The 26280-nt window shown below is 38.2% G+C and overlaps 1 protein-coding gene across 2 annotated transcripts in view; it reads left to right on the top strand.

Annotated features, from left to right (window-relative positions):
* Window positions 1–26280, top strand: part of cux1b (cut-like homeobox 1b) — a 106395-nt gene that overhangs the window by 17127 nt on the left and 62988 nt on the right. For both annotated transcript variants that reach the window (XM_065281915.1, XM_065281916.1), the window contains exons 4-10: window positions 2824–2902; window positions 4498–4635; window positions 8183–8306; window positions 10488–10564; window positions 11123–11189; window positions 11736–11784; window positions 16293–16397. In XM_065281915.1, coding sequence (XP_065137987.1) covers window positions 2824–2902; window positions 4498–4635; window positions 8183–8306; window positions 10488–10564; window positions 11123–11189; window positions 11736–11784; window positions 16293–16397 — 639 coding nt within the window. The remainder of the gene's footprint in view (window positions 1–2823; window positions 2903–4497; window positions 4636–8182; window positions 8307–10487; window positions 10565–11122; window positions 11190–11735; window positions 11785–16292; window positions 16398–26280) is intronic.

Here is a 26280-nt window from a genome sequence, read left to right on the forward strand (position 1 = left end):
GAGTGTGTGAAAAAGTTAAAGATGACAGAATAACTGTAGCGTCGTCTGCATCTTGATGCAGTTTCTAAGATTAAAATTACTTTAATTTAACTGATCGACACAAATACAAAGCGGCATAATATAACTGATTGCTTACCAGCATTAAAACCACTTAAAATAAAAACCTTAGGTTTTTTCTTTGTATACAGCGTCCGCTCCGTGTATAAGGATGTTGCAATAACGCCGGTGGCTTTATTATTAACTGACTGAATACTTATACCTGACATTTAGATATGAAAGTTTATCATCAACAGTACCTGTGTGAAACATTATAAACATTGGTGATCATCTGCCGACTCGACTGTTTCTGCACGTTCTCAGTCCGCTTAATTAACGGCTTTTCGTTCTATCCGCGTGAGGTAAACATTTTTGTTCTGTACTTTTTTACTTGCATGTATTTCTACATATTTTCGTCCAAGTAACACTCAGGATATAATGTAAGTTATTATAGATAGCATATAAGCTTGTTCTGAAAGGATGACAATTATAAAAATTATCCATCCAGCTTAATTTAGCCAAAATAATGATTTATTCGTTTTCATACTTTATAGATGTTAATTTATCTACTAATATATTATTGAAAATGCCATAAATAAATATTCATTGCCTTCTGTAAGCTATTGCATTCGTTTTGCACATTTATAGTTGCATGAATACTGTCTAATTTTAATTTCTTTAAGACACTGTTGTGTTCTGTATTTACCGATGCTCTGTAAATATGCACTTAAAAAACCTTCTTGTTAGAAAATCGTTCTTCAATTAATTTTTTTTTTTCAAAAGTATATTTAGCTGAAGGCTAGTATAGCTTGTTAATCTTTTTCTCATAAAAGGAAAGACATGTAACTTAGCCTACCCTGCTTCTACATCGGTGCAGCTTGTTCTGGATTTAAATAATCATTTTATTTTAGTAAATGAAGACGGTAAAACCGCATTGCGCAATAGTGAGCCACGCAAAATCACCGCATTTACCTTTTAATCACAGTTTACATCGGTATATTGCCAATTACATGTATACAGGGGTAACTCTCTCTGCTCACGCATGTAAACGGATTATTCCGAATGTTTCAGAAACCCGAAACCCGACCTTAACCTGATCATAACCCGAATATTTACAGCATGTAAACGTAGTCAATATCTGTAATGTTTTCAACTACTTGTAAATCATGAGAAAATTTCCATTCAAAACATTGACACGGGGCAGTGCAGTCTCCTGTCAATGACGTTAATATCCATGTGACCCTTTGTCACCGCCTTTACTGACGTAAACCACATGACAACAGTGGTCAAGCTCGAAAAAATAAAATGGCGGCCAAGGAAGCGACTGGAGCACAAATTTAGTGTAAATAAACGTATATTTTCACTTTTTACACATTTTAATTGCATTTCTAGCGAGAAATTAGTATTGTAGTTTTCAAATATGTGATTAGTTATCACAAAGGCGCTCTCTGTTTATATTTCAAACACGCTACCTTTGAAGTGCGTCGGAAAGCCTTTCTCTGAGCGGCCTTCAGGCCTCCGAGGAAGTCATTTCCTTGAGTTTTCGGACGCAGCGAGCCAGTGTTGTGGACAAATGCGGAACTATGCGATAGCGCCTGTCGGGCTACGCGCTTGCTTATGAACTTATGGATATCTCTGTACCGTCTGCCGCTGGTTGTGTCAGCTCCTGTAAGCGTACGGGCCAACCAAACGACCCAAGAAGAGTTTGGAACAAAACGAGGGAGGATCAATTTGTTGTTGCATTATCTGGATGGAGAGAGCTTCACGACAACATTTAACTAGACCGAGATTCTGATCCTGCTTGTGTTTTACGCGATGGGTGAGTTGTTTTGATTCGTAACCCTTCAAAAAACGTATGCTATTATATTGATCACAACATTAGTGTGTAGATTGTAATCAGCGCGTCTTCCCGCGGACGATATGCACATCAAAAGGTATTGTACAGCAATATAAATGGTCATTTTAAGACACTTCACAATAAGATTTGTACTGTCAATACATTATGTCAAAAATCATTGTAGATTGTAAGTTGAAAACTTAATTCTGTGCTGTGTTTACCATCGAATTTGGACTAATACTGTAATATCAATATGACTAACAATTTCGTTTTGAACATCACATATAAACTTACATAATGAAATAAACGATGTCATCAAACGCAACATTTATAAGACTTGATTACCTTTCGTGATTTCTCGTTCGCGTCTGATTGATGGCCATCAGTGGTTGAGTTAAAGACTACAAATCCCATAATTCCACGCTGCTTCAGAGCGTCAGTAAACAACATCATTGTTATTGTTTGATCTGGCGCCATCTAGCGGCGAAAATAATACAAACTGCATCTTTAAGTAGTGTCTGCCTTTGTCAATATGCCATACTTAAAGAGCATAATACAAAGTATTTTAGGATGAAAACAGTATTTTTCAATGTGTGGCAGCGTCCTGTATCATAACTAAATTTCTGCCGCATATAACAACTCAAACCGTGTGAAAATCCGGTAAAAATTAGGGGAGTTATGATTATTCCTCATTAGAAATGAATGCAAGGGAGCGCACTGGAGACCCATCCAAGATGGCGGCCGCCCGATACGTCAGCTCCAATAGGCAGCTCAGTCTACGAGGTGTCTACTTATATAATGTCTATGTGTACAGTGTGAGTGCAAGTTTTTGGGGGATTTGGGTCAATCATGCTTGGGCAACCGTTCAAGGCAACTGTGCCTAATGTGAGTGCACTCTTAATGTGTAGAAGAGTCAGGGCACTGCTGATGTGTATGTTTGTATCTTTCAGGTTGATGCATTGAGCAGGAGGAGTAAAGAAGCAGAAACAGCCTTCTTAAGCGTCTATAAACGGCTGATCGATGTGCCGGGTGAGTGCTAAACATAACTCTTTTTGAAATAGCTCTCTAATAATTTCAGTATATAAGGGATTGGTGATGGTCCACCAAACTACTACTACTTAGTGCGTCTTGTGTTGGTTTAATTAAATTAAATTCAGTTTTATTTATATAGCGCTTTTCACCATTGTTTTTCACAAAGCAGCTTTACATTGATAAAAGCAGGAGAAAACTTGGTGGACAACAAAAGTAGGAGAGTACAGCAGCCAACATTAAACCGTACTAGCGAGCGTAGTAATACTGAAACGTATAGTTACAAGAGTACTAAGTTAAGTTAAACCAATGTCAGCTGACTCCCTAATGGTTAAAAAAAAACTCCTAGGAAAAAACTTAATTTTTTATGGGAGGCAAAAGTCATACTATATATTAGATACTATTTTATACAATTTAATGGGAATTGAAACATTTAAAATAAAAATAAATAAATAAATACAGGTAAATTAAATGGAATGTGGTCGGTGGTCATTGGTCAGACATCTGCTGGGCATGATGTTAAGACAAGATTACTCCCCTCTGCCGTGTGAGTTATCCAATCATAAAAAGTTAATGTGTTGTTGAGCTGCTGCATCATCATCACCTGGGTATTTATAACAATAAAACACCAAACACTGGACATTTAATGCCAATTCAAACAGACCTAAAACAATCACAGCGCTCTATTGGTTTTTATTGCCAACAACATGCAGTAGACAATGTAAGATTTTATCATAAGATTTAAAACACACAGACTCTTCCAACATCTCTTCACATGTGCACTTCAGCATCAGTTCATCTTGAGCTCTGTGATCAAATTCAGTCCAAAACTGAGGACGAACATAATTAAGTAAATACCTCTGACAATTGATAGTTGGACCTCAACTGAAAGTTACTTAGACATTACATTCAAACATGCCAAAAATATAAATGCATCATCCAGTGACCTGCTCAAGTGGTGATATACACAGTTTGAATTGCACTTTATGCTTGTTAATGCATACAAATGTTTTCTAGGGGTGGGAATCGTTTGGACCCTCATGAATCAATTCAAAATTGATCCTTAGGGTCCCGATTAGATTCAGAACCGATTCTTTACATACTAATTAGCATATTTGTGACATCATTACGTCGCGTTTGTGCCCAAGGTCAGACTAGTGTTGGCCCTGTCTACTAGTTTCTGAACTGTCATACACTGTATTTTAATGCAACTAAGTGCTGAATGAAGCCAATCTTATTGACACATGTTCTGTTATTAGATATTAAAGCAAGTAAAAAAATTGTAATTAAACCTAACCTAATTCTACTTGTTAACCAGTTACTTCTACAAACTGATTGTCTGATCATCATTATTATATATCTATGTTAAGGAGCAGTGGTTTTAGCATTACTACTGTATTGGTCTAATGCAGCACACACAGTGCCTCCGTCTGGATAACAAACTTCCACCTTTTGGTTCAGATAACATCATGTTATTCTTTTTTAGAATCGATATTTCACATTTGTGATTGAGAAATGTCCATGTCTGCATTGTGAAGCACCCAAGATTGTGTGTGTGTGTGTGTGTGTGTGTGTGTGTGTGTGTGTGTGTGTAGATCCAGTGTCAGTGTTGGAGTTGTCACAGCAGCTGCAGCTGAAGGTTCAGAAGATGAATGACATTGACACAGAGAATCAGAAGTTACGTGAGACGCTGGACGAATACAACAAAGAGTTTGCTGATGTCAAGAACCAAGGTAACTAATAAGTTAATAAGTGAACTCTGTTGAAATTGCCGAGGGTTTGGTTTCGAGTTCCTTCCTTTTTTTTTGTCCTTGGCCAATCACATGCCTGAAATTGCAGTTTCTACATTTTAGCATTACAGTATAACCTGAAACAATAATAAAAAATGTCAAGACGGTTTGTTATCAATGAAGTTTACAAGATTTTAATGTAGGACAATACTTTTTTTACCTTGTGAGGCAGCAGCAACAGAGCTTCATGTGAAACTAAACATCCCACCTAATACCGCGAGTTCACTTTAGTTACCTGTATAGTACTTAAGCTCAAACTTGATTTGAAATTAAGTAAATTTGCATGTTTTGTTGTGGTAGTGGACGGTGGGTTTCGCTTCTCATCAATGACATCTGAGTTATGGACCTTATTGTGAAGCTCTGGTATTTAATGTCAAGAACACAGAAAGCTGGCACGAACCTGTCTCTACTACATGCCAGAGAACAGAGAAAGCACACTTTATTTTGTCAGGTGTTTTAGTTAAGAGGTGTCTTATCAATTAGGCAGAATTTGATGCCGCTTTGTTGCTAAACTGCTTTGTGAAATGCTTGCCTTGGAGACTACAAGTGTCTGTTGTGATGCTTTCAGATTTACACAAGGCAGATAGTTTAACTGCGGACTCTTGTGCTGCGTCCGAAACCGCCTACTTCATACTATATAGTATGCAAAAAGCAGTAGGCGATGCGAGTAGTATGTCCGAATACATAGTATTCGAAAAACAGTACGCGAAAAGTACCCGAATGACCTACTACTTCCGGTTAGATTTTGCAGTGTGCATACGATGGACACTTCACTATCCCATGATGCCCCGGGAGAGGAGTTATCCAACGAAGAAGAAGAGGCATTCGGCAGTTTTCGCGCTGGAATGACATGATGTCATGACGACGATGTCACGTGATGTAGCAACATGGCGGATGTAGTACGTCCGAATCTCATTCATGCTACCAGGATTCATACTATACAGTACCTACTATTTTAACGGCAAGTAAGTAGGTACTTCATCTTATTCAGTACCTACTATACAGTATGCGGTTTCGGACGCAGCCTTGGTTTCTGTTGCTGTGTGACAGCTGATGTAAATAAAGGATTAGGCAGATGCACACAGCTGGTCCCTATCTATTAAAGGATTTGTATCCAAAGGATACCATTGTGTTGTTTTTAACCCTTTCTTTTGTTTCTTTATTCTGTTGAACACAAAAGAAGCACAAAAGTGTTTGGGTGCTGTCAACCAGTGGGGAACCTTCAGGGCCTTCTACACCTTCAGAGAAGGCCTTTTTATAATAATAATAATAAATAATAAAGTATTCAATAAAAATATGTTTTTAAATTTTTAAATCTCTATTTAATTTAATTTAATACAATACATGTAATATATTTTCTCTCATCTATGTTCTAACGTCAAGCTTACTGTCAGGTTCATGTCATGAAAACATCTTATCCAATCAAAATCGCCTGTCTCTATTAAGGATCGGTTAGCTGGCTCATTCATTGGTTAGGACTTCCCGAATCCCAGGGAAGGCCAAGCTATGTGTTTTGGTGTGGAGAGTGACGGGCAAATCAACCAATCACGCTTTGATTTCAAGTGGGCGGGTAAAAAACAAAACATTGTAAGCCTTCATGACCTCAAGTCCTAAGCTGCAACAAACTGAATGCGAGCTGCCGTAAAACACCAAAGAAGAAGAAGCATTTCTAATCATAGACCGTTAACAGTCTAATGGCCCGAATCTCTGCGGTGAGAGTGGTTGAGGTAAATGCCGGAAAACGTGATTGACGTTGTGGCTAGCTTGATAGGGCTGAGGTAAAAACGAAATTACTTAAGCAGGTACTCGTGAAGAGCACAGCCAGGAGAAGCGCGTGCAGAGAAGTGCTGCGCAATGTGCGCATATCAGACGTGAACACGAGAAAAATAATGGGTTTAATTATACTTTCACTTCCTGACAGTTTCACTTGTTACATGGGGATAGTAATGACTGACAGACGACGCCGAATTACATACAATATAATTACCTAACTAAATCTGAGAGAATGCAAAAACATTCAAATATTTTTTCCACCATATACCCGATGGGCAGGGCGGAGATACATTTTGGTAGAGCGACAAGAATTTGAAATAGCCCCGGGACCTCGAGGCTCGCGTTAGCGATTTTGCGAGCCCTGGTTATATTATAACAGTTATAAGCCATAAGGCGGTGCACTGAGCACGCAGGATGCTATTCCCCTTATGAAAAAAGATTAACAAGCTATCCTACAGCTAAATATATATTTATTTACAAACAAACTAAAATAAATTAAAGAACATAATTTAGGCTTGTTAATGCAAATTTACAGAGCCTCTGTCATTACAGAGCAGCAGAGTCTGTATTTGTGTTGATCAGTTAAAGTAATTTTAAACTTTAAAACTGAATTTAAAGGCAGACAATGCCCATTCTGTAATTTAACTTTGCGTGCTCAGAATTTTTACACGTTCACTGTATGATTTAACGAAATATGAATAGACTAGGATTATATTCTGAACTGAGAAATTTACGAAAACAAAATACTCTTTATTTGGGTGTTTATTCCCCCCATGTTCACTTGTCTCCGTTTCCCTGTTTTTAAGAATTAAGGCGGTGTAGTAAGTAGAACCTATCCATTAAAATTGTGACTTTAATTTATTGCGCCATGCGTAATTGCGCATGGAGAGGCATTTGCACTTCATTGCATATTTTGAAGGCCCAGCTGTAGTACTCACGGTTCACCACTGCTGTCAACAGTGTGGTTAGAATCACTTATCAAAATATCTTCTTTTGTATTCAACAAAGAATGTTGTATTGGTATAGTTCAATAATTTGAATTGTCATTTAAAGCAGTGGTGGTGACACAGGGCACTACTTTCTCTTCCTCCACTAATTCAGTTCCGGTTAATTAACGTGTTTATTTTGACGTGCGGGCGGCAGCGCAGCACATCGTTAAAGCAAATATATTAAGAGTATTAATGTATGTTGCAGATACTACAATGATAATATTTTCATCAGAGGCTGGAAGATTGTAGCCTATATAGCTTAGTATTTGTCTTTCTGTGGACTGAATAAAGTGCTTATATAATATAGATTGGCCTTTCTTTTTCTGTTTGCACTGTTTATACAACAAAACTCAATGCCATGTTTGAATTATTGAAGTGATCTTTTTACTGTATTATGATTAGATTCACTGGACTGATTGTCAGACTGAACAAATAATTCAACAGCCTGTCGTCAATTATTAATTTTATCATGGTTACCACAGACATTGTTCTGTTTGTCATAAGACATTTTACAGGTCAGGTGTGCATGTTAAAGAAAAAAATAATCAACACCTGTGTAACATTTCTCAACCGATCAGAATAAAGCATTCAACAGACACGTGGAATGAACACCAATAAAAACCTGATTTTCTCCATTTTAAAACCCTAAATGTTCATGTCTTCTGTGAACTTAGCATGTTGTCTGTCCAGAAAGCTTTGATAGAGAAATTATCATCTGATATTTGCAGAAGTGACCATTAAGAACCTAAAGGAGAAGATCCGGGAGTACGAGCAGAGCATCAGGAACCAGGCACAGAATCTGGCCCAGGAGAAACAGCAACAGATACATAAAGACTTTGCTGAGAAAGAGAGGTGTGTAATATAATTGTGTACGGCAGGTAGCCATCTACAGTCAGTGAGTCTGCCAGAACAGCGAGTGGGTAAGATGGGTAATTCATAATCATAAGAATAAGCAGGCCTTTTACATACAATTTCACCCAAACATTAGTTGAAGGACAGTAAACATGCATAAATGAAGGAAACCACAGGAAGACTTACAGACTAGAACTGTCATGAGATGAATTCCAGTCACATTATAATCCAGGGACAAGCAGCAGCCATATCACCCTGTAGCCCAAGACAGCTTGCCCACTGAAGCTAAGCAGGGCTGAGCCTGGTCAGTACTTGGATGGGAGACCACTTGGGAAAAACCAGGTTGCTGCTGGTAGTGGTGTTAGTGAGACCAGCAGGGGGTGCTCACCCTGTGGTCTGTGTGGGTCCTAACACCCCAGTATAGTGATGGGGACACTATACTGTCAAAAAAGCACCGTCCTTCGGATAAGACGTTAAACCGAGGTCCTGACTCTCTGTGGTCATTAAAAATCCCAGGATGTCCTTCGAAAAAGAGTAGGGGTGTGACCCGGGATCCTGGCCAAACTTGCCCATTGTCCTACTAATCATCCCTCATACTAATTGGCTATATCACTCTGTCTCCTCTCCACTAATAAGCTGGTGTGTGGTGAGCGTTCTGGCGCAATATGGCTGCCGTCGCATCATCCAGGTGGATGCTGCACATTGGTGGTGGTTGAGGAGATTCCCCCGTTCATATGTAAAGTGCTTTGAGTACTGAGAAAAGCGCTATATAAATGTAAGGAATTATTATTATTATTATTATCCTGCAGGTCTTTACCTAACCAATAATAGTTACCTTTAGAAATATCACCCTACAGCAAATTCAGATAAACTCTGGGTTCAAAAAAACATAACAATAAATAGGGAAGCTCAAAGTAAAAATTTAGTGTAAAAAAGAAACTATATGTAGTGTAAACTAACAGTCATAAATCAGTATTGTAGTGCAAGATGAATGCATGGAAGTGTAAGGAAAAACCCCAGTGAAGACATGGGTCAGTATCATCACATGAAAGAATGCAAACAAGTTCAAATTTAAAAGAAAAATAATTCTACGAAAATGCAAACTGATTCAGATTACAAGATGTGTCCATAACCTGTATATCCATAAATGTAATTCTGTTCATTTAAAATTATATTTCACATATGTGAGCCAAAACGTATTTACCCAAATGCAAATTACATCATGTTCTCTGTCTTAAAGGGACAATCCACTTTTTTTAAAGGCTCATTTTCCAGCTCCCCTAGAGTTAAACATTTGATTCTTACCGTTTTGGAATCCATTCAGCTGATCTCCGCGTCTGGTGCTAGCACTTTTAGCATAGCTTAGCACAATCCATTGAATCTGATCTAATCTAAAAAATAAACAAAGAGTTTCGATATTTTTTCTATTTAAAACTTGACTCTTCTGTAGTTACATCGTGGACTAAGACTGACGGAAAATTAAGTTGCGATTTTCTAGGCAGATATGGCTAGGCCTATACTATCAAACTGAGTGATATTATGCACTGCCCGAAAATAGTCCCATTGGTTACTTTACAATAGCAGGGGACTATTTTCTGGCAATACGTAATATCACTACGCCTGCTGCAGCCATATTACAGCCGCAAAGTCCTTGATTATTACGCCTGAATGAAAATCATCATCTTGTTCGCCGCCTTCGTCTTCGTCATCTTCTACGTCGTCTTCAAAATAATTTATCACACTCTGTGACATGGATAGTTTAAATTTTGGTAAAAAAAGCATGTAGACCGTACCATGATGACACCTATTGAATTGAAAGGCTGCAACACATGTTAGCAGAACGTCACCAGCTTGCGTAACTGGTAAACTAATACAGGTATGCAGGTAAACGTCCGTCTTTATACCTTTTTCACTGTACGACATAGGACCACCAATCACTATGGCAATTTTTTGTCTGGGACAGCCAAAAATCTTGCAGTGTATGCTGGGCTTTACTGTACTGGTATCTCTGGCACTGTTACTTATTTTATTTACAAAGTGTACAGAGAAATGTGTTCAGTAAAAGAATGTAAAATACAATGTTTTTATTTAAACTAATTTAAATGTTGTTCATGTCAGTGTCGTTTCTGTAATGACCACAGAACAAAGGTATTGTTTTGTCTTTGTGATTTGTTCTGATAGGAAGTTCCAGGAGTCACATGAGGCTTTGGTGTGTAAGCTGCAGGATGCAGAACTAAAAGCTCAGACCCTGCAGACAGGTGCGCATGTCCGCGATCTAAATAAACATACTGTTTGTATTGCTCCAAATTAGTAATTTTTGATCAAAATCCTAACGCATATGGTTTGGATGAAAGTGCCTGATGGCTTATCCTATTTGTGGCCTGTAGGCTGTAGTTTGCCCACCCTCGATGTATGCTCTACAGACTTTTAAATTGTGATTGTGTGAATTTATAGAGGCGTAATATTTAAATGGCGTCAACCGTCACATTTATCAACAAATGATTATTCGTACGATGGGATAGACTGTATAGAAATGTGAACCCTGTTATAAGATTCTGCACTCAATCTATGCGTTCATGTTTAAAATCACCTTTATCATTTGCGTGTGTGCCAAATCCTGATGTAACAAAAAAGCAGTTTTGAAATAAGACGTGCAGACAAACTTGTTATTTGTAAACGTTGTAATTCTTGTAAAATCTGATACACTTTATAATGAAGAATGAAATTTGTTTTTGCATTCTCTTGCCTGAGGCAGAATGATGGATGTGTTCATATCACTTTTGTTTGTGTGATATTGATTAATTGTGTTTTTACAGCCCTTGAAAGAACACAGACAGAGCTTTTTGATCTAAAGACCAAATATGATGAAGAGTCAACAGCAAAGTAAGTGCAAAGTTAACTTCAGGGCAAGCGCACAAGTTACTGTGGCTGCAGTTAATTAATTAATTTAGAGATAAAGTAATCTCTTATGCACATGATGTTGAATAATAGAGAAATATTCAAACAAAACACCTCAGACAGAACTTTACTTCCATTTTCTTTCGACTGAGTTTTTCTGTTATTCTTTGTTTTTATTTCATACGTTCATACGTGTTTATAAATGATGTGTATGTATTGTGGGGACAAATCACATCCTGTGTTGATTTGATACAGGACACATAATTTCTTTATTAAATACAGTTTTGTGTCTCTGTGTATTAAACCATTCATGACAAAGTGTTTCAGCACTGCACCCCCTTTTGAATGTTTTGATGAAGGTTGAAGTATGCAGACCGCTCTGTACCGTAACATTTCCAGTGACTGAAATATAAGTGCAATACTAAAAGTAAAAATGTTAAACTGGTTGAGGAGTCAAATTATTCAGAATATTAACAAATAATGTCTTTATATGCTGTTAATGTTATATTGCTGAATTTGATTGGTTCTTAGAGCTGATGAGTTTGAGATGGTGATGATTGATCTGGAGAGAGCCAATCAGGTAAATAAACATGTCCATGCCACTATATGAAAATTTATTATAAAGCAGTAAGTAACCAGATACTGGACATTCACCCATAATAATAAACAGTTATATAAATTAACTTTTACCACCACCAAAACAATAACAACAAAAAACCCAAAGCAAATTAAATCTCATATGACAACTCAGACCACCATCAGACACCGATACATTCTGATGCTCTGGCCAGTGGGAAATTATAAGTGTCCGAGATCAGGCTGTGAGTAGGGTAAGCGAACACTGATGCTCGCTGGCCGGGCCTAGAACTCACACGTCACACGTTTGTTTCTAAACATATGTTCAAATAGGCACTATCGTCACTAATCAACTGCAGATTTGAATATATATATTCTCGTATAAACTAATCTTACAACTACATTTTGTTATACAGAAACAGTAATATTGAGATATTACATCTACTGAGTAAAGACATTGAAAATTAACGGCTGAAAGAGTTACCTGTCATTCTGAGCTTAAAGACCGTGGCACAAGAAAGTAGTTCCTCACAAAAGAGGCTTTTAAAATAACTCTATAACCAGCAAAATGATGTATAAAAGCAATATCATTCTCGGGGTCATGTGATATCATATCGCTCTATATCATCATGGCTGTGATTGCCTTCGGTACTCGGCCTGTGGCCTCTGTCCTAATTACACTGTGATGACATGTAAGGGACAATGCACAGGCAAGCAGAAATAAGCCCCGCTTCGCTTTGGGTCCTGATCACACTGAAGGGGCTTGTTTCGTGATAACAACCATCTGCCTGTACGTTATTCCGTTATTACACTGGTATTTACCTCAAAAGTAAGGTAAAGAGCATCCAATATTCATTTGAAACGTTTTGTTTGCTCATTTTTAACAAATGCAGACCTTCTGCAAGGAAACCGGTTTACTTTCGGTTTTAAGATAAGACATTTAAATGTCACGAAGACACTATTTGGTTTAATCATTTGTAAATATAATTTTATTTGTTATATAAAATATATGTTATTAAAAGACATTTTTGTGTAATATTAAACAATACCTGTCAAAATGATTTGCATCTGTGTGTTGTTAGCTTTAAAGGGATGATTCACTTTAAGATTCTGTCATCATTTACTCATCCTCATGTTGTTCTAAACCTGTATGAATTTCTTTTTTTCTGATGAACACAGAAGATATTTTGAGAAATGATGGTAAACACACAGCAGATAGTGACCAATTGAATTCCATAGTAGGAATAACAAATATGATGGAATTTAATGGGTACTATTAACTGTGTGCTTACCATCATTTATCAAAATATTTTCTTTGTCATCTATCACAATAACTATTTTTTCCTACTATGGAAGTCAATTGGTCACTATCTGCTATGTGTTTACCATCATTTCTCAAAATATCTTCATTTGTGTTCATCAGAAAAAAGAAATTCATACAGGTTCAGAACAACATGAGGATGAGTAAATCTTGACAGAATTTTCATTTTAAAGTGAACTATCCATTTAAGCAGTAGTTATTTGAAAAGAGCAAACCTTGTTATGTTGTGTGACTGGACAATCAGGATCAAACATTTTAGAGTACTGTGTAAAAATGAGTGATATCACACTCCTGCTCGAGCGATATTGTTTTAATATTGACATCAAATAGAAAATCAATAACTGTTCATCAAAGATTTACAAAAATTAAAAATAAAAACCTTGGCTCAGGCTGTTGAGTTTATTAGTTTCTAAGTGCTTTCTTAGGCTACGTTCATACTGCAGGGCTTAATGCTCAATTCCGATTTTTTGAAAAAATTAGATTTTTTTGCAAGGCCGTTCACATTTCCAATAAAATGCGACCTTTTGCGATCTCCTGTGTGAACGTGAAATGACCCAGAAGTGACCCGCATGCGCATAAGAGTACTCCACGGTCAAGGACGTCACTTGTAAGCTAACGTTAAACATGGATGTCAACAACGGTGTAGTCAACAGTGGAGCTCTTTTTGCAATATTAAAGTTATTTTCCCAACGGAGCCGGCACAATTACAATCTTCTGTTTTTTATGTAAAATGTAAGGTAACATTTGTTTAATTATTCCTCATATCATTTTAAAGCCACGATCTACAGAACATCACACAAAAAACATTTTGATAACTACACCTAAAAAAAATAAAGGAGATCCTGCCTTGGAAACTCCGGCTACTGTACAATTCAGTGTTTTTATATAATTTGGAGATTTAGCGCGTCAAAGCAGTCATGACAAAAAAAAACGACAAATCAGAAATGACAAATAATTTGTGTTTGTTACTGTAAATGATAAAAACTAAGCTTTATATACAATTCATTAAACGTTAATTTATAACAAGAAAAACACTGAAATTAATGATTTTATAGACACTTCGCGTTATTATTTAGCATAGAAATACCTGCTTCCTTGCTTTGACTTTGATCATCTCTGTATTCACTTTAGATACAGAAAGACCTGATGATATTATTTATTTCAGGAATCTCTTTACTATCATTTGAAAGTGAACACACGAAGACAGTCGTGTCAGGCATAAATATAGGTTTGGTGCAGATATTTTCCGTTTCAGCACCGAAATTAAAGAAACGGCTTACCTGTTTTGTAGTTTAACTTTTGACAAAATAACCAGTTTGTTTTAAATACATTTTAAAAACTTATACCCGTCGAAAAACATCCGTTTTTTAATGTTTAGTTTGATGAACTCCTAAATATGAGACGAAGAGCACCTAGCACGTTCGGCTAAATTGCATGCGCAAGCATGGCCAGCACGCAATAGCGCAACATCGATACAACGAAAAGCAATCCAAAATTTACAGACTTAAATTAGATCAGAATTTACGTTTGTTATAAATAAAAAATTTTTTTATAAAATAAGGTTAGAAGTAACAAAGTGCAGAACAAATGTGCAAAATGCCTCAAGTGCACGGAAACAAAACACAAGCCAAATAGATAAATCAGATAACCCAGAGTGATTTATAAATAAAATAAAGAAATTATTAAAAGAACGAAAGTATAGCCAGAATTGCCAGCTTTGTCTTTTAAATGTAGAAACAAAGAGGCAATGGTTTATAAACATAGAAACCTCTTATGGACGTGTCAACCGGTCACAGGGGTTGTTGGATCTATAAACGCATTTTAAAAATATTTATTGAAAGCTGCTACTTCACATATTATTTGCAGCATTATAATAATATGCTATATATTAATCTATTTGGAGAACGCTGTTATATGTGAAATCATATAACGTGTGCACCCATACGGCCAAAATTTAATGATGTGGAGCAGTGTTAGCAACGTCGCCCATGGTTGTTGTTTATCTTATCGTTCTTGCCTACTTCAATGCAGAATTATGACGTTTGTAGCTTATCATTGACGTACGGGTCGGATCCATGTGGCCTGGCCGTTCAGACGAAGGTCGCATTTCAAAAGATCGGATACGTATCGGATTCAGGACCACATACCCAAGTGGCCTGGGTCACATTTGAAAAGATCGAATCTGTGTCGTTCAGACTGTCATGAAAAGATCAGATACAGGTCGCATAGGGGCAAAAAAATCGGAATTGGGTCGTTTCAGACTACAGTATGAACGTAGCCTTAGTCTGTTTTTATCAGTTGTGTGCATGTTACCAGATAATTACATAGATTTAAGCCATTTTATGTTTATTTCACTGTAATGTAATGATTGACCTATGGCAAAGCCACGCCCCCTCCACTCACTCGGACAAACGATCAACATTCGGTGACAGGAGCTATTGCAGGTGTCACAGTAGACATTTCACAGGAGGCAATTGATGATTTTTGGACAAGCCTTTTTACCATCTTTACCACGATTAAGTTACCTCTCCGTTAGTTTGGTGCTACAGTATTTACATGAATCATTCAGTGCAACATTGCTATTACAAATAACATTTGTTATCTTGGTTATTTACAGATACGTTAATGAAGCTAAGTAACATGATGCACAACGCAGCTAGAAACTAACTTTTTCTAATGTTAGGCTAACGTTACGTTAGAGATGTTAAAGATAACGTTCAAATACGTTGTTGACTTAGCTTAGAACAGATGTAGACATCCTTGTTTAATTTATCCACATTTAGTTGGTGTTGTGGTTTACCGCATAAATTAATCTGGATTAAGCAGACACTTATCTCGGTTGAGATGTGGCTTGGAAAGGGTTAAAAATACACACCGTCGCCCAGCCTTTATACCCAGAATATACCTAGTGTCGGAGTTGCATGTACCCCATGCACACCGTTTGACCATTTTAAACTTAAAATGACAAGAAAAACATATAAAACAAATGAAAACTGACTAACTGGAATGCATTTCAATGGACGTGGAAGGAAAGAATGTCAGTGTGTATTGGGTTGCTATGCGCACTGTGATTGGCTAATTGCATTTGGGGGCATGGCTTAGCCATAGGTCAATTACCTTGTGTAACCTTTCACATTTACAAGCTTTTACCATCTGTCTGAATATTGAAAGCATATTGATATTTATTACAGAGAGCAGAAGCCGCTGAGAGAGAAGTGAGATTACAGAGAGAACAAATGACTTCAGCTAACAAATTAATTCAACTCCCATCACAAATCCATAGAACTCCAAATACGGTAATAACTTTTCTGTGTAGTGTTCATGTTTTTTTAAGTATTAACAGAAATGTTTTATTGGTTGCAAGAATATAATGCTGATTTTCCACCCAACACTGGTTCCTTGAAAGAAGGACCAGTAACTTAAGATATACTGGAAAAATATGAGTGGGCTACCATAAATTCACAGGTCCCTATCTAGGCTTGTTGCGATAGTCGGTGAAACGGTGATTATCTCTTACCGGTTGAATCACTTGCCCACCGCGACACCGTCTTTCACCTTGGTTTTATATTTTCTTGTAATTAAATAATTTAGTTTCGTTAGAGAGAGCAAACACTAAGAACTGAATGTGTCTGCTGCCTAAATTAAGTGGAGCTGAATGCGCGTCATCACAGAGCAGTGGCTGTGGGTGTCAGATTTCATTTATTCCTGTGAGACTGCGGTGAGCTGACTGACCAGACGATCATGGCAGAAGCCGCGTGCTTACTCGTTTTTGTTATAATATACATAAATGATGTTAAATATAAGCGAGATCGTTTTGTTGTTGTGTTTTTCATTAAAAAATAATAAAAAACCCATCATTCAAGCTGCGCTTTATGGAGAAGTAGCCCGTTGCTCTGTTTGGGACTGGCGGGTTTCTGTCAGTACCTGCGCACATTGAGTCACGCACTTAAACCAGCTATTGCACTCGCAATTGCACGCAAATTCATATGCGATTTAACGCAGCGTACCCAAGCGCTGGATTTAAACAACAGTTGCATCTAATTCAAAAGTAGGGGTGTGCCGGTTTCAGAATTGGTGATGACGGTTATGACGTTATTCAAATGTGACGGTTCGTCACATAACCGTCGGTAGGGGGCGTTTTGCTCGTTTAAATGCTCGTGGATTGACGCGAAAGTGTCATTTTACCATAAAATCATGAATGTGATGCCAAGTGTGTTTTAAACAATAATAACTTTGAACAATTTAACAGAAAGCAATGAAATATAAAAAAAAACACACTGTTGCCAGAAGACTGCGCTGTCACTCTCTGCCCAGCATAAATTAATCCTCTATCTATCATCTATTTTAATAATCTTCAGAGAAACAGATGTGCATTGGGCTTTTATGTCTGTAATTGTGTCTATATCTGTCATTACACGGACCAGAACAGCACGAAAACAATGTGGATTAAAAGCGTATAGAAGAGGTTTTGCTCATAAATGCAGGTAAAAGAAAGTAATGTGAACTTGAGATTGTTATTAAACGCAGCCGGTGTAAAGCACAATGGCCACCAGCAAACGCTCTCCGCAGACGCGCTGCACAGTGCTCACCCGGCGTTTGAATAAACTAGACACTGATTAGCTATTTGCTTTACATTTCTTTTAAATTAACAGCAAGACAACTAGCAGTGAATGTGGTTTCAGGAGAGTTCGTAGATTAGCATGGGAGGATTTGAACTTGAAAAGCGGAGTGTACTGACGCCTTTCCGCGGTTAAAACAACATTCCTTCTCATGGTCATTCATGTTTATTTGATGCTATAAATTAACTAGAAGGAAGAGATGATTTGAAAGGTGAGACTTTGTTTAATATGTTAAATCTAAAAAGTAACTGCAAAGTAATCTGGTTTGTCCTGTATGTGAGCACGTTGTCAGTGTCTGCTCCGCTCTGTATTTTTCACTGCTTGAGAACGTGAGGGGGCGTGTAACACAGACTGTTAACAGTTGTTTTTAATTAGTATTTAAAAATTCTTTATGATACAAAATGTTTAAAAAAATATTTTAATAACACGGTTTTGGCGGTTATAGAGTTCTAATGGCGGTGTTCAACTATAACCGTCGGTCTCACGGTTATATAATGACCGTCACACCCCTATTCAAAAGTGAAAGTAAAATGCGCACGTCTGTAAGTGCATTTACAAGCCCCTCCCACACGGTGAAACCGGTATCACCGGGTTTGTCGCGTGCTGATTAACCGATGGGAAAATTCTGTCACCGCAACAACCCTAGCCCTATCATAAACTCACAGGGCCCTATCATACACCCGGCGCAATGTGCAACGCAAGTGTCTTTTGCTAGTTTCAACCCGGTGCAATAATTGATTTTAGTTTAGTGCCACGTTGTTTAAAAAGCAGATGCATTTGCGCCGCATTTTGTGCACATGGGCGTTCTTCTGAAATTTTGGGTTACACCCAAAACACACTCATTACGAAAATGGATAGCAAAAATGGAATCCGACACGCCTGTTTAGACCGTGCGGCGTGCACTTATGCGCTTAGATCGTTAAAATAGGGCCCACATGCTGAGACCAACGTGATATTTTGTTTATTGCCTAACACATAGGGAAATTAAACAAAAATTCAATTTCAATTCTATAGCGCTTTTCACAATTGGTAATTGTTTTAAATCAGCTTTACATTAATAGAAGCAGGGGGACAGACAAAAATTTACAGACAACATAAGTAGCAAAATACAGCGACTATGTATAAACTTTACAAGTGAGCGTATTAATAATGTAACGTAAAGAAGGGGGTGCAAGGTTAAGCCAAAGTCGGCTGACTCCCCGGGTTGAAAACCCCCCTAAGAGAAAAACCTCCAGACTTTTTAAGCCTAGGAGGTAAAAAGTCCTAGGAGGAAAAAACCCTTGGGAGATACGTGTAAACGGATAGGAAGATTAAACTGGTTCTGCCGGTGGTCGTTGGTCAGGCAGGGCTGTTCACATGTAATGCAAGTGTCACACAGTGTTGTGGTTTAATATCTGCTCTGTTCCAGACAGGCTAGATCAGGGGTTCCCAAACTTTTTTTCCTGCGCACCCCCTTCTATGTCCCAACCGGGTTGGCGCACCCCCAATCCCCACTTCAAAAAAAAAAAAAACGCTAAACAGATATGTTTTTAAAGACTCATGTTTAATCATCCGCAAATAACCAGGGGCCAGTTGCAACAGCCGGACGTTAAGAAGTTGGGTGTAAGTCCTACGTCTGGTCTGACATTATGAAAAATATTTATGCGTGTTGCACCATCTGAAACTACGACCAAACGCAGCTACGCTCAGCGTAGATGATGTGTGCCCCCGTGTATACGTTTAACCACAGTGATATTTAGATGCCATTCGAGTTTACTATGGTAAAAAACTTACACTTACTGCCGTCAGCTAATAGATGATATGAGAGTTTCCTCATATTTACCAGTGCGCTCTCCTTCTAGATGCGTGCATAACATGCAGACCCATCATTCACGAAAGCCTTTACTGTTCGCAATAAGGTGTATAATAGTTTGCAGATTCATTATAACAGCTTAAGTTTAAAACAAAATTAAATGAAAGATTTTTATAAGTTTTCTACACTGTCTTTGTAAGTATTTATGTATTTTATTATATAATTCATTGGCGGTCTCTTTACCATGCATGAAAACACTTTGCTCGCGTATCCTGTGCATTAGACGTGCCCATGTCTCGTCACATTTCATTATTTCTATTTTTGCCATAAAAAAGTATCTCTCTCTTGGTCCCTCTCCTCCTTCTTGACTAGCACTTTATCATAAGACGTCCCACACTTGACAGTTTCCCTGATTTCAGCCAGTTAAGCATATTAATAATATATATGGAATGAATGAAACGAGTTGGCACGCATATAGCGGCTGCAGTGCATAACAGAAGAGCAGTGCGTAGAAAAAGACAGCAGCTGTCTTCTACGTTTCTATCAAAAACTAATTAATTATAGTTTTATATTTAAAATAAAAGCAATTACAAAGGAAATGTTTACTGTTCATTTTTTTATTTATTTATTGTATGTTTAAAGAAACAGACCGCCATTAAATTTTTCCTCTCGCGCACCCCCTGGTGGCAGCTCGCGTACCCCTGGGGGTGCGCGCACCACACTTTGGGAATCCCTGGGCTAGATATTGCGGCATTAATGTATATGAATTTTGCGACCACAATGTGTGCGTGATGGATTGTATTCTGATATTAATTCTCTAAGATACAAGGATGCTAGGCCATTTAAGGCTTTGTATGCAATAATTGACTGGTAGCCAGTGTAAAGATGCCAAAATTGGGCTTATGTGGTCATACTTCTTAGAACAAGTAAGCACTCTTGCAGTGGCGTTTTGAACTAGCTGAAGCTTGTTTACCTGATTTGCATGGCATCCCCAGAGTAACGAGTTACAATAGTCTATTCTAGAGGTCATAAATCATGGACAAGCTTCTCTGGATCTGATGCACACAGCATATGGTATATTTTTGAGATATTTGTAAGATGGAAGACTGCTGTGCGGCAGATGTTGGAGATATGCCTATTGAAGGATTAAATTGCTGTTGAACACCTAAGTTCTTAACCATGGAAGATGGCACCACAGTGCAGCCATCTATGGCCAACTTGTAATCTGACATATTTTGTTTGGAGTGATTCGGTTTGATAAGTATTTCTGTCTTATTGGAATTTAGCATAAGGAAGTTATGTGCCATCCTGTCACTTATATCGCTAAGTTAACAGAACTTGTGTGTTTCGCTAGGATTTGAGGATATGTAAAGCTGGGTATCATCCACATAGTAGTGAAAACGCTTAGGTTACTCACGTAACCTCGGTTCCCTGAAATAACGGTTCACTTCGCATTGCGTCAGTGGCTGCCGCTATGGGGAAAAACTCCTGTTTACTCCGCGATTGAAGCCTATTGGTTAACGTCTGTAAAATGTACAGACCTATGGCGTTCGAGCCCGCGAAAAGGGATGGACTATGCCCTATAATAGTCCGAAAAAGAGCGCCATGAACTCACTTGCATTCGACTGAAGCGCGTAGCTGAATGAAGCTCGCTGCATAGGCGTTTGTAGCATGGCCAGCTACGCAATGCTCGTTCCCGTTATTTCAGGGAACCGGGGTTACGTGAGTAACCTAAGCGTTCCTTTTCAGGGTGTCCGCGGGGTTTTTAAAAGTATTAAAAAGTGATAAATCAAAATTGTCAAATTTAAGGCCATTAAAAGTGTTAAATTTGGTCTCAGAGGTATTATTTTTTTCCAAATTATGTATTATTTTTTCAGACTATCAGGTGTCCTATTCTGATTGAAATTCTATCTGCGTTCGCGTTAGTTCGTTTAAATATGGGCTTTAGCATATCTGGGCACACAATCAAAGATCTTTCGTCTCTGGGATGTGATCAAGGCCTGGAGTGGAGCTAAATCACATTCCTCTCTCCACTTTAAGCGTTCTGTAATCACTATGCACCGGATTCACTCCGGGTTTTCTGACTGTATCACGTTAAGCTGAGGTAAAACTTTATTTCAGCTAGCATGGTCAAACTTATAATGCAGGCTCCGATGTTTTGAAGATCGATAAAGGTGTAAAAGACCAATGGAGATTGACTTGGCTTAGCGAAATGATGAAGATTGGCAAGCCTTTCAGTTCGTGGGCTAAGAAAGCCAAACAGCCAGGTAACTTGCGTGTCTTTGCACAGTATGACCAACGTTAGTGGTCCTTTATTTTGGGGGTAAATGATTTCTCACGTACGTGATCATCCGTGTCACGTTTTTTAATGATATGCTGATCTAGCCAGTAGCTGATGCAACGGGTTTGTTAAACTCGTGGGTAAACTTCATGTGGTGCCACAAGAACCTAGTGGCAGATGACATTCAAATCCTGTGAGAGCGATTCAAGGAATCATAAGAAGAGACTGCTTCCGAAATGCTCTAGTTGCTCGTTCAGGGTTTATATTCATACATAACGTTACTGTGTTAGAGCTTTGACTGTAAGCTGTTGTGTGAACAGAACAGACCCTGGATTATTCGTTTATGTGAACTGAATAATATGATATGAAAAAGTTGTATTTGTTCACATTAGTAAATGCATTATATAACATGAACAAACAATGAAAAATATAGAGGATATAAGCATAAGTTAATTCTTGTTAATGTCATTACAGTAATTGACGGTAGTTCATGATGCATTCACTAATGTTAACAGTTTCGACTTTGATTAAAAAAAATATTAGTAAATGCTAAAATAAATACATTTACAATTAATAAATAATTAATAAAAGATTAATTAAAGGTGGTGATATTCATGTTTTCTTTTTATATAGTGAGTTATTTAGCTGTTTCGCCTTAATCTGAATTGCCCTGCAAACTACAGCTACTTGTATATGCCACAGGAGACTTCAATATGGAATTTATGGCAAAAAAAAATCTCACCTTAAAATGCTATTGGTCTCGCCTACATAAAGTGTTAGTTAAAGGAATATGACTTGGCCTAAAAAACATTTCAGTCAGAAGAATTTTTTTCACTTTAATCCATGTCTATTCTTTTTTGTATGTTATATATGTCAAAATCTGTGTAAATAATAGAAAGGTCGCTGATTAACACTTGCAATTCAGTGTTGTGATGGTTTTAAAAAATATTCTGACAGTAGTAAAAAAGGTATTAAAAAGTAGTAAATTTAACTTAAGGATTGCTGTATTGCCCTGCTTTTCAATATGGTTCACTTCGCATTGCGTCAGTAGTAGGGGTGGCACGGTTCATGAAAAAATCCGAACCATTCGGTTTGCTTGTCTCGGTTCGGAGCGCATGTGTGTCGCACGGTTCAACGGTTCATGGCATGCGCAATGTAGCCTCATGCCCTCTATGTGACTTCAGAATCAGATAGCGTGTTTCCCTTTCGCGCGAAATAAGAAGTGACTGTTTTGGAGAATAAGTAACTGCAGGTTATGTTACGTGTAGAAATGGCAAGTGGGAGAGAAAAGGAAGTCTGCCCGCTGTTGGAGGATGCGCCAGTGCGTTTAAGTTTGGTGTGTGAAAACATTATTTCATGTTACAGCGGAAATAAAACAATAGATAGAACTGCAGTCTATGGGTTGAATGTGTTCGAACAGCCCCAGGAGATTGCCTTCTATCCGACCATTTATCTAATCTGAGGTACTGAACACATTTTACGTCTTTTCGTATTCAGCGCTATTTTTAGCCTTTCATTGATAAAACGAATGCGGCTGTTTCATTTTGCTAGCGTGTGAAAGTTGCGCAATCTTATTTCATTAATTGCCCCTCAAAGTAATCAGGACAGAAGTAGTCAAAAGTGGACAAAAGAGACGGATGTAAATATTACAGGTGTAAACGTTATGTTTCTCTCTCGTCCACATATTCTCTCTGCAGTATTTAGGCACTCTCTCAGTGATAAATCTAAGAGCTACACTGAAGTTGACATTTTGATAAATGCAAGTTATCTTTGTGTGCTAAAAATGCACACAAAGTTCATGTAGATGGCAATACACATTCTCTTTTTTGCCAAATAAATGAAAAGCATGTTGAAATCATCAATGTCTTCCCTCTTGCTGTATCAAAATCTCATCTGGCTTTCCTCAGAGATGGGCCCAATAATGTGCTTAAAGTCAAATTCAGTTTGTGCATGATTATATGATATAACTTTTTTTTAATACTGTATCCTAAATTATGGATAATTAATACATTAATAAGATAATACATTTCTGGAGTGTTAAAAATTAAAAGAAAAAATAACAACAAGAACCGTACTGAACCGAGAACCGTGACCATAGAACCATGATACGAACCGAGGGTTTTGTGAACCGTGCCACCCCTAGTCAGTTGCTGACGCTATGGGGGAACGTAATCCCATCACACCGTGCGTTTGTGGCGAGGCAGTGGGAAAAAACTGAATAATTAAAGCTCTTAATACTCAATTTTAATATGTAATAGAAGCAGACTACGCCACCCCTGTTTACAGGGGACAATGATAACCCAGAAATAGGGCACACAGGTTCATTACCATGGAGGGCAGAGAGACGTGGTTGACGGTACAAAAATATATTTTATTTAATCACACAAAATGGATAAAAATGTTCAAGAGTGTCAATTATAAAACATTGCTCTAGAAGCCATACTGCATCACAATTTTCCAAACAAACACACAAAACAAACTTTAAGGCAACCAAGGCTTTACCGTAGCCGGGCAGGCTAGCAAGAGTAATTATCATAGGCAAAAGCACACACACACACACACACACCACACACACAGTGAAGTGTAAGCAGTTACAAGCGGCAAACCACACTCCGTGCTCAAAGACCACCACCACACGGCAAGAAAGCTAGCCTCCCGACCCGGGGCCTGGCTGCCTGAAACAAACAGAAAAGACCATTAATGAATGAATAAACAAAACAAATTATAATAAAAGTGATTTCCAAGATGTTGGGGGAGACGTACAGTTGGTAATCAGTCGAAGAAATCACCAAATAACTCAAACAAATAGATTAGATTTTTTAACCAACAGAATATCCATAAACAAAATGAAAAAAACAAATTAATTCATACAATTGTATGAATTATTAAACTTTTGAAGACAATAATCAATTTCACACACACACACACCTACAAACAGCCAGTGGCGGTAACTACGTCACACATGCGACAAGGAATAGATTTAAGGCAGTCCTACTCCAGCCACCAGCTGTGGTATAAAACAACAAAACAAACAAAACAACAAAAAAAGGAAAATCTGCACACATGCAGCAGAGCAATGCAGCCAAAGAGCACAGCAAAGCAGAGCCACCAGCAGAGGAGCGAAGCAAAGAAGCGAAGCAGAGAAGCAGCAAGACAGCAGCGCCGTCCTAAGGCAATTAAGCAGCAACCAGCCACCGCAGTATTGTCTTAAGAGCGCTCATTCAGCAAATCAATCGTCCGGTGGTTCCAATGAGACCCACACAACGCAATCACTGACTGTTAATAAAAGAAACTCAGTTAACTAAACTGATTTAAATGTTCATCAGAATAAAACAGAAAACTATACGTACCAGATAATGATCACAGAACCACACATTGTACCGTAGCTCACAGTATATGCCACCACAGCTAACACGCCTGAGTGAAACCTCGCAGCTAAAACAAAAACACAATTTAACGTAACGGCCTAAAGAATGAAAAATTCAGTTTGACATACCTGAGGATTAATGACAGCCTGGACCCACCGTAATGTCTCAACAACGTGTTATTCCAGCTATAATAAAATAATTGATTTACAAAGATGCCAAAACGAGCACTGCAACATTAGCCTCTTAGCTAAACATACCTTTGACGGGAAAACACTCGCATGCACACAAAAGGGCGGAGTCACCAGTGACGCATATCCAGGTGGCATAAACGCAGTCTTTAAATAGACCAGCATTAAATGCTGATAGGCTACTAATAATTAATTGGGAGGGAACTTACCCTACCACAATCTTCCCCCATCTTTTGCATTGTCGCCCCGACGATGAAATGACTCAAAGCCTAGCAGACTTAATGCCAAGGCCTAAACAAGGCAGAAACAGAATTTGACATGGGACCTCTAGTCCCTTCCCTGACCATCTCTCCTGCTGCCCGAGGGAGATGGTAACGGTTAGAATGCTGGCCAGCATTAACTCTCCCAGTACGTCGCACCATGGCATCCCCAGCGCTGGACTGACTTTCCAACAAGGGGTCTACAAGGGGTCTACAACCACAGGCTCCGTTACTGGCATTGGAGATTCTATACTCAGGAACACTAACATTGAGGCACCAAACACCATAGTCGACTGTATACCGGGAGCCAGAACGTCTGACATTAGATCCAAACTTAAAGTGCTGGCTAATGCTAAGCGGAAGTTTTCTAAGATTGTTATTCACGCCGGCACGAATGACACTAGGCTCCGCCAGTCGGAAATCACCAAAGATAATATTAAGGAGATGTGTGAAATTGCAAAAACATTGTCAGACAATGTAATATGCTCTGGTCCCCTCCCCGCCTACCGGGGAGATGAAACACATAGTAGATTAGTGTCTCTCAATGGATGGATGTCAAAGTGGTGCCCTCAGCATAATGTAGGGTTTATAGACAATTGGAAGCATTTCTGGGGAAGACCATTCCTCCTTACCCGAGATGGCCTTCATCCGTCATCGGAAGGAAGTGCTAT

This window comes from Paramisgurnus dabryanus, chromosome 8 (genome assembly GCF_030506205.2).
Source record: "Paramisgurnus dabryanus chromosome 8, PD_genome_1.1, whole genome shotgun sequence".
NCBI lineage: Eukaryota > Metazoa > Chordata > Actinopteri > Cypriniformes > Cobitidae > Paramisgurnus > Paramisgurnus dabryanus.